General features: G+C 49.4%; 1 protein-coding gene across 4 annotated transcripts in view; it reads left to right on the forward strand.

Moving 5' to 3' along the window:
• The window catches only part of AFAP1L2 (actin filament associated protein 1 like 2), a 71957-nt gene extending 61854 nt beyond the window's left edge, over nt 1–10103 (forward strand). For all 4 annotated transcript variants that reach the window (XM_065638834.1, XM_065638835.1, XM_065638831.1 and 1 more), the window contains 11 exons: nt 384–468; nt 1662–1766; nt 2421–2632; nt 4321–4466; nt 4827–4938; nt 5873–6112; nt 6196–6373; nt 6634–6801; nt 7067–7248; nt 7820–7942; nt 8308–10103. In XM_065638834.1, the coding sequence (XP_065494906.1) occupies nt 384–468; nt 1662–1766; nt 2421–2632; nt 4321–4466; nt 4827–4938; nt 5873–6112; nt 6196–6373; nt 6634–6801; nt 7067–7248; nt 7820–7942; nt 8308–8334 (1578 nt within the window). In that variant the 3' untranslated portion in view covers nt 8335–10103. The remainder of the gene's footprint in view (nt 1–383; nt 469–1661; nt 1767–2420; nt 2633–4320; nt 4467–4826; nt 4939–5872; nt 6113–6195; nt 6374–6633; nt 6802–7066; nt 7249–7819; nt 7943–8307) is intronic.
• The last annotated feature ends 4471 nt before the right edge of the window (nt 10104–14574 follow it).

Here is a 14574-nt window from a genome sequence, read left to right on the forward strand (position 1 = left end):
AACAGTGGGAGGAGAAAGAAACCTTCATGAGTCTCTAGTGGACACCCAAAACGCACCTGTTTGTGCATCTGGCCAGTTCCTCTGCCCATGCCCTCTTGTGGGGGCTGGCAAATGCCCCCACCAGCCTGGCTGCAGGGCAGGAGGCCATAGGTGCCACCACATCATCTCAGAGTTGAGCCTGGCTGGATCGGTTCATGTGTCATATCTGCCCATGCTGGGCTCAGAAACAACAGAGAGGGCACAGGGTGAATGCTTGAGCGGGAGAAAACATCTGCCGCTGACCTCGTAATTTAGGAGGAGGGAAAAAAGCACTTGTGGTGGGTGCTGGCTGGAGGAAAGGGTCACGTGCATCTGCAGAGCTTGTGTCTGGTGCTTGTTGACAGGTGGAGGTATCTGAGAGGTACTCTGCGGCCTCTGAGAGCGGAAGCAGCACGGACGGCCACCCAGAGACACCGGAGATAAAAGATGGTAAAACTTTACCCTGGGAATGGGGGTGAAACCAGGTCACTGACCCTGCACGTGCGGTGAGGGTTTCTGTAGTGTCTCCTGCCGCTGCCACCCCAAACTGACCTGATGCAGGGTGAAAGCTGTGTGTGTATTCACTGCCTGTTTTTTCCATAATGAAGTGATAGGTGGATGTTGGCATTTCTTTGCAGTTACAGAGTTGGGACAGGGCTTGAGAAACCTGGGTGCGATACCTGCCATACTACACAGATCCTGTGTGACTCTGGGCGAGTCACTTTGTGACAGTTTGATATGGCATAAATCCACCCTAAGTGACTTTCCTCAGAGGCCTCTGCAGAGAAGTTGGAGTACCTGTGTGAGATACTGAGCTGTCTCCAATGGGAGAGTTACACCTTCACACTAGGGCATCTGACTTTAGGATTTGAGCTCCATTCTCCATCTATAAGATGAGTCAGTTAAGTACATTATAAGAGGAGATGTTCTGTTAGAAGTGTGGTGGGACCCATCTACATATTGGAGAGAAAGAGAAATCCATGGTGAGGACTTGCTGGAGCCACCCAACAGATGGAGCTCGGCTGCTCAGTCCCTCCACATTAGGACTTCATCATTTCGTTGTGCTACAGAGAAAGAAAATGCCCACTGAAAACATCCAACTTGATTTCTTACCAGGACTGCCTGATGATTACACAGCCACAGCCATGTTCACACACTGACTGCTGTGTTTAGTGGGAAAATGCTGAAGAGCCTCTTTGGGCATAAACATTCCCCTCCCCACCCTGAGCCTCTCTTTTAGAAAGGACAAGACTTGAAAGCCATACATATTTATGGGTAATGATTTTTAATTCAATTTTTGTAGTGTAAGAAAGTGAAAGGAGGTTGGCATCTGCCCAGCAAGACCTGAGCAAACAGCCTTCCCACAGCTCCTGCAGGGACTGGTGTTTGGTCAGCACTAACCCATGTTTAATGCAATATAGATTCAGTGTTTTGGGCACATCACTTAACCGAGATTACTTGTGCTGCTCACTCACCATCTCCCTGGGCTTTAGACTATTACAGCATATCCCTGAGTCGCAGGTTTGCCCTCTGCAAGTGATGTGTGTGCCGCAGGGCTGTTGGATGCAGGACACCCAGCTGGGACAGTGGGCTGTGAGTTGGGAAAGCCCCACATACATCTTTTTCTTTTTCCTTTCTGGTAGTTAAGAAGAAGTGCACAACTGGCCTGAAACTGAGCAACCTGATGAATCTCGGGAGGAAAAAATCGAGCTCCCTGGATAGCCCAGAGAGATCCCTGGAGACTTCCAGTAAGTGACAGCATGAGCACCTCTGCAGGGACTTGTCTGAGGGCTGGGTCTCGGTGTGCAGGGCAAGATGAGCACCAGGCATCATCCCCTTCAAATGCACATGTGCCAGGCTGTCCTGCTGTGGGACGCAGGAGGTTGCAGTCTGCTTGGTCTGTGCCAGTAAATCCAGGCGGGTTGTGGTGCCTCTTACACATGAAGGTGACTGTGTGGCTTACAAGGGCGGGCAACAGCTCACAGGGTGACCCAAGAGGAAGGGCAGGCAATACCAGACATGCACGCAGAGGGCACCTGTGCTGCTCTTCCTGGGCATCAGCCCAGTGTGTGGGAGTCGGCAAGGAGAGGGTTGTGTGGGTCAGCTGGTATTCACCACCTGGGAACAGCTTCATCCAACCATTTGCAGCCAACTTGCTGCTCCAAACCTAACCTGAATTTCAAAGAGTTTTGTTTTGAACAGATTTTTACCCTTTTCACCCTGTTTTGTATGGACAGGACAACTTGTCTTTTTGATTTTACTCTTTGTTGTTGACCGTGGCTTTGTGTTGTGTGATGATCTCAGAACTTACTCATCAGACATCCCTGTGCACACAAATGAATTTGAATTCCTTCTTCCTGTGGGGTGGAAAATATACCTAAGTAACCTGTGCTTGCTTGCAGGTTACCTTAATGTGCTAGTGAACAGCCAGTGGAAGTCCCGCTGGTGTCAGGTAAAAGACGGTCACCTCCATTTCTACCAGGACAAGAACCGAAGCAAACTGGCTCAGCAACCCCTGAGTTTAGCAGGTTGTGAAGTTATCCCAGAGCCAAGCCCCGATCATCTCTACTCCTTCCGCATCCTGCACAATGGGGAAGAACGGGTCATACTGGAGGTAGGCTGTATACAAGCACTCTCTGCTTTAAGTCATCAGTGTGGGTGTCTTAGTACGCCTAAATGCCAGTGAGGTCCTCCAGAGGAACCCTCAGTCCAGCAAAACAGAACTTGAAGTGTGGGACTTCGGTTCATCTGCCTATGGTCACCTAGAAGGTGTCCCACCTAGCTGGGAATCCAGCCTCTGTCTGATGCTGGTGCCTCCAGAGGACCATTCAGCCTTCATCTTAGGCGCTCATCTTAGGATGGGATGAAGGGTCCTCTGGAGGTGCCCATCTCTCTCCAGTGACTTTAGGATAAGGTTATGTGGGATACATTTCAGGTGGTTAATGTTAGATGAGAGGAATGCCACTTAGGGCTTTAAGGCTGTGGTTAGGACGAACACAGAACATCTTCTGGAAATGGAGAGTCCCAAAGCCATGGGTCATGCATCCCAAGTAAACCGATCACAGATCTGCCCCTGAAAGTGCAAGTGAATTCATCTCCATCTGTTACTTTCCTTTGCCTGCATCCAGGGCTGTTTATCTCTAATCTTAGTTCTCTCTGACGACAGCGTGATTATAGTAGGAGGTGGACAATGTGAGCAATTTCCTGTATTTTTCCAGTGGGTGGAATATTTATAGCTAAACAACTGACTTAGACTGCCTGCCATGAAGTTCGAAGGTGTTTTTGCTTAGCTTCTGATTTAGGGCATGTCTGTGTCTAAGAAATTTTGCTTAATTACAGATGTAAAGAAGAGGTGCTGGGAAAATTTACATTTTGTGAATGGAAGAATCTGTATTTTGTTGGGATGTCAGACTCAATGTACAGGCTGGCTGGCTTCCCAGGGACTGAAGTCTCTGCTAAGTAAAACAGATTGGAAGCTTAAAATATACTTTCCAGTTTGGGATACAGTTGCCCTGAATTTAACTTTGTGCTTACTGCTCCAACTCCTCAAATCAAAGCAAAAGATGCAAAGATGGCTGCATCAGCCCACTTCTTCTTGCTTCAGGTAGAAATCCCCCACTCCTGAGAGGTACATGTGGCTTGTTGCTAGAGCGGACTTCAAGGCACCATATTTAACTCTTAATTTTGCAGAATGTCAGACTGTTCACTGCAGCTGGGAATTTGGTACTGACCATGTTATAGCAAGGGGCACTTTCTGAAGTTCTTCTCTGATCCTACTGTAAATTCTTCCCTGTGCAAACAGCCCTGGAAGAGGTTCGGGCTCTGGCATAAGGAACTCTCAGGCTCTTTGGTGTGCTTGGGTCTCCCTGCGCGTCGGTGTTTGGCAATCCCATTGCTGCACTCTGCTGGTGCAAAATAAAACCCGCATGTTCTCCTCGCCAAAGCCGGCTCTCCACCAGCGTCTCCAGCCATGGAGACTTGACTTCTCTTGCTCTTGTAGGCAACCGAGTTGATAATTGTAAGGAAAATGCAGCCTGAGTAGAAATTTTAGGAAGGAGTTAAACAAAGAGCTGCGTTCATACATCTTCCAACTTTGCGAATCAGTCCATACAGAGAACGGTACTTCTGTCTTCTTTTACTGTGGTCTCAGGTTTAATACAAATACTTGGCCGTTGATCTGTCCCCGTGCAAGCCCAGAGGACTGCCAGCATAGTGCTCTACCCGACGCTAAGTCAGCAGTAGCCTGGGGAGTGCAGAGGAATTGCTGTTGCAACCTGTACTGTCTCTCTGATCACCTTGTAGGCAAAGTCCTCAGAGGAAATGGGCCACTGGCTGGGCCTCCTCTTGTCGGAATCAGGTTCGAAAACGGACCCGGAGGAATTTACCTACGATTATGTGGATGCTGACCGGGTTTCCTGCATTGTGAGCGCCGCGAAGAACTCCTTCTTGTACGTCAGTGGTAACGCACGGGGCTGCAGGGACTGGTGGAGGGGAAGCAACTGGGGTGGTGGGTCCCTCCACTTGTGAGAGGGTGGCTGCCGCGGGGTTGGGTGCTGCACGCACGGCTGCGACTCGGTCGCTTTCTTTGAAAGCACAGTGTGGGACAGAAAAGCACTTGTTGTCCCACGGTGACATGTCTAACCTGAGCTGCAGCTGCCATGGGGTTGGTGGCATGTGCCCGGGTGGCCTTTGCGGTGGCAGGTTGGTGGGGTGGGCTTGGCCACAGGCATGCCCCAAAAACTCAGCATGGCGCGGCCACACAGCAAGACTGATCTCGCCTGATGGGATGTCCCGATGCCTGTTCACAGCTTAATGCAGAGGAAGTACTCCGAGCCCAACGCCTACATCGACAACCTGCCGAAGGGCAGGATGCAGCAGGAGGAGCTGTACGACGACGTGGACCTGCCAGACCTGCCTGCGGTGAGGTGCCCAGCACTGCAGCGAGCTCTGCAGAGATCATGGGCAGTGAAGGGGGCGGGTTTTCAAACTGCAGCAAAGAGGATTCCCAGCTCCTGGGGAAATCTAGGCTTTTGCAAGGGGGCAGAAGCAGGTGCTGGAGAGGAGTCGCTAAGGGACAGGAAAGTGGCTTCCAGCAGGGTGCTGTAGCGATCCTAAGGCAGCTGGGATGAAACCCCACAGTTTCCATCAGCAAAAAACCATGGACCATATGAAGATACTGGATTCTTTGGAACCCAGTCTGTCAAAATTCCTCTTGATATCTGTGAGGTCAAGTTCTGTGTGTAAGGGTGTTGGTCTCTTCTCCCAAGTAGCAAGTAATAGGATGAGAGGAAATGACCTCAAGCTGTGCCAGGGAAGGTTCAGATTGGATATTAGGAAAAATTTCTTCACAGAAAGGGTTGTGAAGCAGTGGAACAGGCTTCCCAGGGAAGCATTGGAGTCACCATCCCTGGAGGTGTTTAAAAGGCATACAGATGAGGCTTTTAAGGACATGGTTTAGTGACAGAGTTAGGTTATGGTTGGACTCGGTGATCTCAAGTGTCTTTTCCAACCAAAATGATTGTATGACAAGAAAGACAGGCCATGCTGGGGAACAGGGATATTACTCTGGGAAAAGCAAAGGATCTGCTAGGGGCTGCTAGAAGTGTGACAGTGTGAGATCCCTGGGTGAGGCTGCTGCTACCATTGGAAAGACTTGGTGAAGGAGAGTAGGAGGGCACTTCCCATGAGTACACCAAAAAGCCCTGTAAGAAATGACTTTGTTCTTTTAGAGCACTTGAAGGTTTCTGGAAAATACTCCAGCTTGCCTGTGATGCTGCTGCTGCTCTGCAATGAGACTTTGTAGGTCTGACTGCAGTAGATGGGCCCTTTTTAGGGGAACTTTTTCCTTTTGCAGGAAGAAGTACCCAAGAGTGAGAGCAAATCGGAAGGGGATCAAGACAGAGTGTACCTGGATCTCACCCCAGTGAAGTCTTTCTTACACTGTGCTGGCAAGAGGTCATGCCAGCCTTCACCCCTCAGCTCACCATCTTTAGAAAGGGCTGCCAACAGGCCTGCAGCAGAGAGCACAGCTGAGACAGCCCCCGTGGCTAAGGAAGCCGAGCCCTGCAGTAAGGCGATGGAGACCTTGGAGCAGGTACCGTCCTGAACCAGGGGGCCAGGCTTCATCAGTGGGCCACATCCCCCTGCCACATCATCCCATCTTGTTTCCCCCTCTAGAAAAACCCAGAGAAGCCGGAGCCTGATGAAGTGCTGCCACGGACACCCGCCGTCAAAATCCAGACGCAGCAGCAGAACATCGCCTTCCCCCAGCCGGCCCCCGAGCTGCCGGCAGGCGCAGTGACAGCGGGCAGTCCCCAGCTGCTGCCCGCACACCGGCCCAAGATGCCGCTGCCAGGTGAGCAGGTGCCATCTGGGGTAGGGACATGGAGCAAGGTGCGGCTCCAGGCATTAAATTTTCCCTGTGGTTCAGCTTGCCACTACTATACCATAGCTTCACAGTGTCCAAGGGATCAGTCCCCTGGTTGGTCACTTTCCAGACACTCGTTCGTTTCGTTTCTAAGCACCTGGAAAGGTTTGGTTGTTTTGTGGGGTTTTTTTCCCTCCTGCTTTTTTCCCCTGGCTGAGCTTGGTTTTTTTGGTGGGTTGTGTTTGCAGCAGCAGCAGTGGAAACCAAGCTGGGCAAGAACAGGACAGAGGCGGAGGTGAAGCGATTTACGGAGGAGAAGGAGCGGCTGGAGAAGGAGAAGGATGAAATCCGGGCTCAGCTCACCCAGCTGCGCAAGGAGAGGCGGGAGCTGAAGGAAATGCTCATAGGCAGCACAGGTAGAGCGGGGCAAGGGGTGATGTGTGGAAATGAGCCAAACTGGGACCACAGGGAGGGAGGGGGCAACGAACCTCAACCACCTGGGGTCACAAGCAGCAGGGAGGAGACTTGGTGCTTTGAGCTGAACCATGTAGCTCAAATTGCACTAGAGCAAGAACTTGCTCTGTTGCACTCTCTCTTGGGGCAAAATATAAGGAAAATGTACACGACATGATCCCTGCTCCCCTCATGAGTTCCTGGCTGACGTCATTACTCCTTTCACAGACAAGAGCCTGGAGCAGAGGCTGAAGGAGATAGAAGAAGAGTGCAAAAGGAAGGAGAGCCGGAGGGTGGACCTGGAGCTGAGCCTGGTGGAGGTGAAGGAGAACCTGAAGAAGGCAGAGTCTGGCCCAGTGACACTGGGCACTGCCGTGGACACCACGCACCTGGAGAACGCAGCCCCCCGGGTATGTGGGGGCATCCAGGCTGCACTGCAGCATCCCGACAGCCGGGACGTTGCAGTCTCAGCCTGCTTAATAACTAATAACAATATTGTATTATTATAATAATTATATCTTATATATTTATAGATTATATTTATATATTTATGTTGATTTTTATAATATAAATGTAATAAGAATGAGGTAACAGCAGCGCTGGGGTGCAGGCGAGCGGCTCTATTTCCCTGTAGATGCTTGAGCAACACTGTCAGGCCCATGCAGCTCTGACTCTAGCTTCTTCTATGCTCAGCTGAGCCTATTGGTAGTTTTTGGGGGGAGATTCAGGCATCTAAATTCCTTCCTGGGAACCTGGTTCCCATGAAATGTAGTGCCTGAGCCCTGCTCTGTACCAGCACTTAAGTTCTCATACCACATGGCAAATCCTGATGTTGATTCAAAATCAGCATGACACTGAAAAATGCCTCTCGGTGCCAGTGGGCTGTGACTGTTGAGCTTTTCTAGATGGTGGTGGAAGGCAGCAATCTCTCTCAGCAGTCTGAAGTTATCACAATTTCTCTTATTTTTGTTGTGGATTCAGGCAAAAAGCGGCAGCCCAGCGAACAGCGCAGAGAACTCACCAGTCAATTCAGCAACGGCTTTAAAAAACCGGCCTTTATCAGTCATGGTGACGGGGAAAGGAACAGTCCTACAGAAAGCTAAGGTAACACACTTGTTGGGACAGGATTAAATCCGTCTGGGACAGAAGCTGCTTTCCCCTCCTGCAGCAGAGCAGACCGGCTGTGGTGGGATGAGGTTGTGGTGGGTCTCATGTCTCGGTCTGGGAAGGAACCCTGACCGAGCACCATTCAGAGCAGGCCAGCCTGGTTTTCATCTGGGTCTTTTCACCTGGGCTTGCCCTGGCTGTGATTTAAATGAATGAATGTGTGTATTGCTTATAACAGAGACATCCTTGACCCGCCCTGTAACCAAAAACACTGGGGTACCAGATGATAGGGTTGATCCTGTGCACATTACAGCTACCGTGACTTGCCAGATTTGCCTTTTGACTAATTTATTTCTTGGCAGGAATGGGAGAAGAAAGGAGCTAGTTAGAACTACATTTTTCAGAGATGGACTAAAGACTGGAATTGCCATGCATGGCCAAGGGGATTCAACCATCTGTAGGTGGAGGCTGGGTGTGCAAACACAACCACACGCCAAACTCCTCCACATCGCGCCAGCTGCTCAGACGCAGCAATGGAGTCAACAGCTGCCAACAGGAATTATCCCAAATGATCTTGCTCTTTCCAGACAAGTCCCAATCATGTAGCTAAAACAATAACAACCAGTGGCAATCTTTGCATCAAATTCCTAACCCAGTCGATGTAAACAAGAATGTTACTGTACATAGGGGTGTTTTGTGTATTTCTACTCTGAAGGTTTATCGATGAGATATTAAGGTTTCTTATTAGCGACAGTAGTGCGTTCAGAAGGGACCTCCACTATTCTTTATTCCCCAGTGGTTTTCAACCTGTTATGGCAAGTTGCAGTTAACTAAAGTCTCACCTGTCTTGCTGCCAGTCATCACTCAGCTGCATTTTTTCCAGCCTTCAGTTGAGGGAAATACCCATGTGTGAGCAATGCTTGAGACATGTATGAGAAGCACACAGCAGCCTGTCCAGGGGATTTTTAATCGGTGTCCTGATGGATCCCAGCACGTGCTTGTTCCTACCAGCCTCCTGCAGATTTTCCAGAGTATTGAGGAAGATCCCTGCTCACCTTCTCACGCTGTAAGTTGTGTTACAGACCAAGAGCTCTGGGCAAAGAAGATCTGCCAAGCAGATTCAGTTAATTTTCTTGAAGAGCTTATCTACTTCACCTGAGGAGATTGTTCTGGGGGGGGGAAAAAAAAAAAAAAAAAATCACATTTGAATGCTTATTAATAATTTATCAAAGGCTGATGGTCCTTCAGCCCTGGAGCCCAGGCTCGTAGCCGAGTTGACTGTGCCAGGGCTGTTTTCCAACCCTGCAAAGCTAAAGCAGCACTGGTCCCCTGGCTGGGTTGTTCCTGGGGTCCTGTAGCCGCACCAGTGAGCTTCACCCAGAGCCAAGGTAAACACAGACAGGCAAAACCTTGTACCTTCCTAACCCGTGAAAACCTCTTGACAGACCTGAGGCAACCTCGAGCTTGTGGTGGCACTGTGGGGAGCAAGGATGTCCTGCTGAGGGGCTCTGGGCTTGCTTGCCACCACCACAGAGCGGGGGTGCAACAAAGCGCTCAGTCAGGGTATCCTGGAGGTAAGAAAAGTGTCCTCGCTCCTATTTTTACTTTGAAAGTCTCCGCTGCAGTGCAAACGGAGGAATTTGCTAATGCCAGGCCTCAGGAGTTCATCGGCCTCAGCTCTCAAGCCTGTCCCTGTGCAAGGTTTGCACATAGGAAAAATTCGTGCAAATAAACCACTGAAACATCTGGCTCAGTACGCAGGCAACTTTCCTCTCAAGCACAGAGAGGCCATGGACACCGTGACACTTTTGTTTTGACCCATGATGAGCTGGCAGGAGACCCCCTCTACACCCTAAGTCTCTGTGTAGTGCCATGCCCTCACCATACACCCTGCTGTCGTCCTCCAGAAGTTGTCCAGACATTTCACAGTGGTACTGAGACAGCGATGGACGAGAGCAGCTCTGCTTTCCCCACCACAGCCCAGTCAGCTCCAGCGGTCCTGCTGGGATGTCTCCATCAGGGGATGGTAAACTAGGCAAGTCCTGAGCAACACCCATTCCCCAGACAAAAAGCATTAAACAATGTCTCTGTGTCCCCATTGTTTTCCTAACTCAAGGCATTTCCTTTGTTGTAACTGTGACCTATAAAGTGGCGCTTTAGAGGGTTTTATAATAAAATGTTGAGTATATTATGTGACCGGTGGTTTTTTCTTTGCAAATGTGGCTTGTCCCTACTCCCCAGTAGATTTCAAGCCCACCAAACCCCTGTTAGTTACTACAAAGTCCCTTAGCTATGCAGTCTACAACTGCAACGGACTGTATTTTAAGTGATTTAGTCCTCTGTGGTGACTGCACGATCAACCAAAAAAAAAATTGCAGACAGCTAACCCACCGAGAAATAGCAATAACCCAGACAATTTGCATGAATACATCTAACATGCATTCCAGTAGCACGGTTCCTTTTGCACAAAACAAGCAGAGAAAAATGCATCCACTGCCTTCCTCTGGCCACTAGATAGCAACTGTGTGCAAGGCTTGGTGCCTCCTGCAGTCACTGAAGGGAAAACCAGGATGGGGTTTAGCTGGAAAGGAAGGAAAAAAAAATAGTAAAATAGGTAGTTGAGGCCAATCTTTACAGAATAGACACCAAACCAGATACGTTTCTGAAGAGCTTTTGGTGGCTGTAGCACTACCAGCTCCACTCCCACAGCTTGGGAAGGCACCATAGCTACGGCACAAAATACCGCATTGAAGGACTGGGCCAAAGACATGGCTGTGTGAGGAGGCAGAGCTGCTAGGAAAGGAAAACGCATCATTTAATGCTTATTGCTTCGTTAGTTTTTTCCCATTGTGATTCTCACCTGTGCACGATGCAGCCAGGCCACCATGGGGCCCACAGTATGTCACAAGCAGAAGCCCATACTCTTCTAGAAGGAAATTTGCAGCTACAAACCATTTTTCTTAGCAAGTTTCTTACCCGAGTACCTCCAGTTCTTGCTTTGGATCCACGGAACAACCCTACAATAGCTACTGGGAGATCCCACCAGCCTACCTAGCACATCCAGAGAGCTAGTAGACACTGGTTTTCAACTACAATGCAAGTGCCAGATTTGGAAAAAAAAATATATATATGTATCTATATCTATCTATCAATATATCTTAGGGGTGCAGAAGTTGGCCTGAAAATTTAAGTTCTCTGGGGGTATAAATGAAATTAATTTACTTGTACTGAAAAGAATAAGATTGCAGGCTCCTAGCAAGCTGACGAAGCCAGCTGGCCTTAAGGAGAGCATCAGCAGATGCGGAGCCAGCGCTGCAGGACCTTCCGCAGGCTGTCCCTGGGTGTTGGTGCCCAGGGAGGGTGGCACAGTGGGGTCCACATCCCAGCTCCCCCGCCACAGCCTTTACAGTACAGGCACCAAATGCATTTGGTCATCACAAGCAAGCACAACTTTCCTTGCTGAGGGAAGGTAAGACTAAAGGGGGTGAAATTCATAGCACTTACTTAAATCCCAGTTTCTTACAGGAGAAACTGGCTCTCCCCTGAAGGCAGCACACAGCCCGCGACCAGCCAGGGTTCATCCAGCAATCCTATGGAGTGAGAGGAAATCACAGCTGTTAGGAACAGCCCAGACACCTAAAAAATACCTGGCACAGACCCCGTCCCCCACGCTCCCCTGATGCCAGACAGGATTAGCGCTGGCTTCGCAGGGACTCCAGCTCCTGGGTGGCTGTGCCAGGCACCAACATCAACCCAGCCTCGAGGGAACGAGCGCCCATCAGGTAAGTTCTCATTAAGTATTTCTGATGTATTTCACTCTCACCGCAAGTCTGTGAGAGTGAATTTAATAAGGGATCATGTCAGAGAGCCAAGTCACTTACGCTTTTCAAATAAAAATTGGCAAGAGAAAAGGCCTAGAAATTAGCCAGGACCTTCAACTCAAATGTTTAATTAAAAAGCAAAACAAAACCACACCACACCCAAAAAACAAAACAGCTCCAAGAACTGCTCAGTAGTGTCCTGCTTGCCCACGGGATCAGCAGGTCTCTCCAAGACCATCCCACACATCCTGATCCTGTTATGCGCTTGGCTCTCCCCATCTCCTCCCAATGCCCCAATACCTCCTTACCTTGCAAAGTGCTTTGTCCTATACAAAAGGAGAGCTGGTGGGTGCTGCCACAGCAGGTCTGAGCAACCATCCAAGGCTTCAGCGTTCAGCTACATTTAGGAGGAAGGTCACAGTCGTAGCACACAGGGATCCCTGGGGTATTTTTGGGCACAGACACCTCGGCCAGATGCACCCAGAGGCTCAGGGCTGGGCTTTAGGAACCAGCTTTCCTGAAACTCCTCTGAGAGTTTCAAATCTTCCATACCACCTCTACTTGAGAAACGGATGCACAGGGCTAGATGTATCTCATCCAGCATGAGATTTCAGTCTGCATTTCCTGAATCACACTTAGAGATTTGCTTATCTGTGTTTAAAACCAACAGGATGGTACAAATGCAGGTTTTCCCCCAACTCAGGACCCAGGCAAGCATCCCTTGTTCCAGTAAAGCCCATGCACTCTAAAAATATAATTACTAGCTACATAATAAAATAAAAAGAACCTGCAAAGATAATAGCCAAACCACATTTGCCACAAGTTAAAGTGGTCAACAGCACTGTACAAACTATCCTGCAGGCAGAGAAACAAGGAAAAGGCTTTAAACACCTGCATGAGGCTGGGAAAGCACATCCCAGTTCCACGGCTGTGTGCCCAACAAGGTAAATCCGCTTCAGTTTGCGAGGGAAGACTGATCCTGCAGAGGACAAGAGCCTGCGAGGAGTGAACGAACGATGCTGTTAGATAAACTACAACAGAGAAGCCTCCAGGGAGCTGCGAACCCAACGACATAATGGGACAGCGAGGGTGAGAAGAGGCCGTATCTGACCCTCCACACAACAGAGGATGTGCAGGAAGGCTGGGGAGAGTTTTCAGAGCAGGCTGGTTGGAACCCGGCCAGCTCCATGGATGTTTCTGCACCATAAAAATACAAACCACGTCTTCAGATGTCAGCTCTGAGTCTGATCTAGCCCATTCTCCCTAAACAAGAGGCAACTGACAGTTTTACAGCAGAGGCAATGCCTAGCTACAGCCATGCCTAAGTAGCATTAACAGATTAGATCCTCCTTCTATCCCAAATGTCAGCCCTTCAACTAAGCCTCTGTCTTGCTGTGCCATAAGACACAATCTTCTAAGGTGGCAGTGAAAAAGAAAGAGGAAATTCTCCTTTCTCCTAGCCTGGCTTCTCCCAAGAGGTACAATAGTGCTGCTCCTGTCCCAGTGCCAGCTTTAGACCATTCTTTTGACAACGAACCTGCAGAGTAATTTGTGTCTCTCTTTGTGCATCTAATGTTACTATTCAAACATGGGGCCAGGACATCTGCGTGAAGGGATTTTTCTTCTTCTGAGAACAACAGACTCTATTTTCACAAGCACTGTCAGTCACTGTTGATGTCTCTGCCTCAGCCCTGTCCAGAGCTGCTCCTGCTCTCCCGAGGTGGTGGACACCATGGGAAAGGCAGCAGAGAACAACCCAACAGTGTGAACCACAGGCCCTGGGGGGGCAATTATGTAAATTTTACAGCTTCATGGGCAAATTGATCTAGTGATCCAGTGAGAATGATGCTCTGAAGGATGCAGGCACGCAGCCAAACTGTCTTTGGAGACACATGCGAACCATCACAGCCCACCAGCTTGTGCTGCAGACACTGCTGCTGCGCTGGGGACAAGATCAATTAAAGCAACGAGGGGAGGCAGAAATGCCATTCAGCTCACCCAGCTGGTTTCAGGACAGGACAAATATGCTGTTCTCCTCAGCCAGCTCCAAAAGGAAAGCGAAGCAACATGGCAAAGCTCAGAGCAATAGAAACAGCACCAAAAAGAAAAGGTGAGACTTGGCCTGGAATGGGCAAGAAAGAAAGAATAAGAGAAAAACATTCACTGGCAAAGGAGAGAGCAAAGCAGTGGCCAGCAGGAGGACAAAGAAAAGGAAAAGGGAGAAAATGGGGGGAAAAGAAAGGGAGGGAAAGAAAGGGAGGGAAAATAAAGGGAGGAAAAGGGGAAAGTAAAGTATCTATGAGATTTGGGAGGAGAGGTCCAAGCCTTTTCCTCCTCTGACCTGCACGTTGCCTGCACTCACTCGTACGAAGCTGCTCAGAACACTGTCCTGGTCCTGTCCCCTCCAGGTCACTGTGGCTGGCAGATAAGAGCGAGGCTGGGAGGGGAAGAATAGAGTTAAGCCTGAAAGCAGATAGACCAAGGTCCAAAGACCAGCAGGATGGTACAGACCTACATCAAGGACCTACAACAGACCAGACCTTTATTTGGAAATGGCTGGGGGATTGCCCTTACCTGGTGTGTTTGCAGCACAGGTAACTGGATTTGACCTGGGCCAAATCTAGAAGAAAAAATAGCCAGTGCACCTACCAAGAACAACAACAGACACCAACTGCCACAGCTCTGCTTCAGAGCTGCATAAACCATTGAAACCTCTTGCAAAACCAATCCTTTTCAAACCTCTCCTTATCAAAAATACATGACTACAAAATGCCCATGAAGCTAAAAAGCATATTCAATCACTAGAAA

Source organism: Caloenas nicobarica, chromosome 7, assembly GCF_036013445.1.
Source record: "Caloenas nicobarica isolate bCalNic1 chromosome 7, bCalNic1.hap1, whole genome shotgun sequence".
In the NCBI taxonomy this organism is placed as follows: Eukaryota; Metazoa; Chordata; class Aves; order Columbiformes; family Columbidae; genus Caloenas; species Caloenas nicobarica.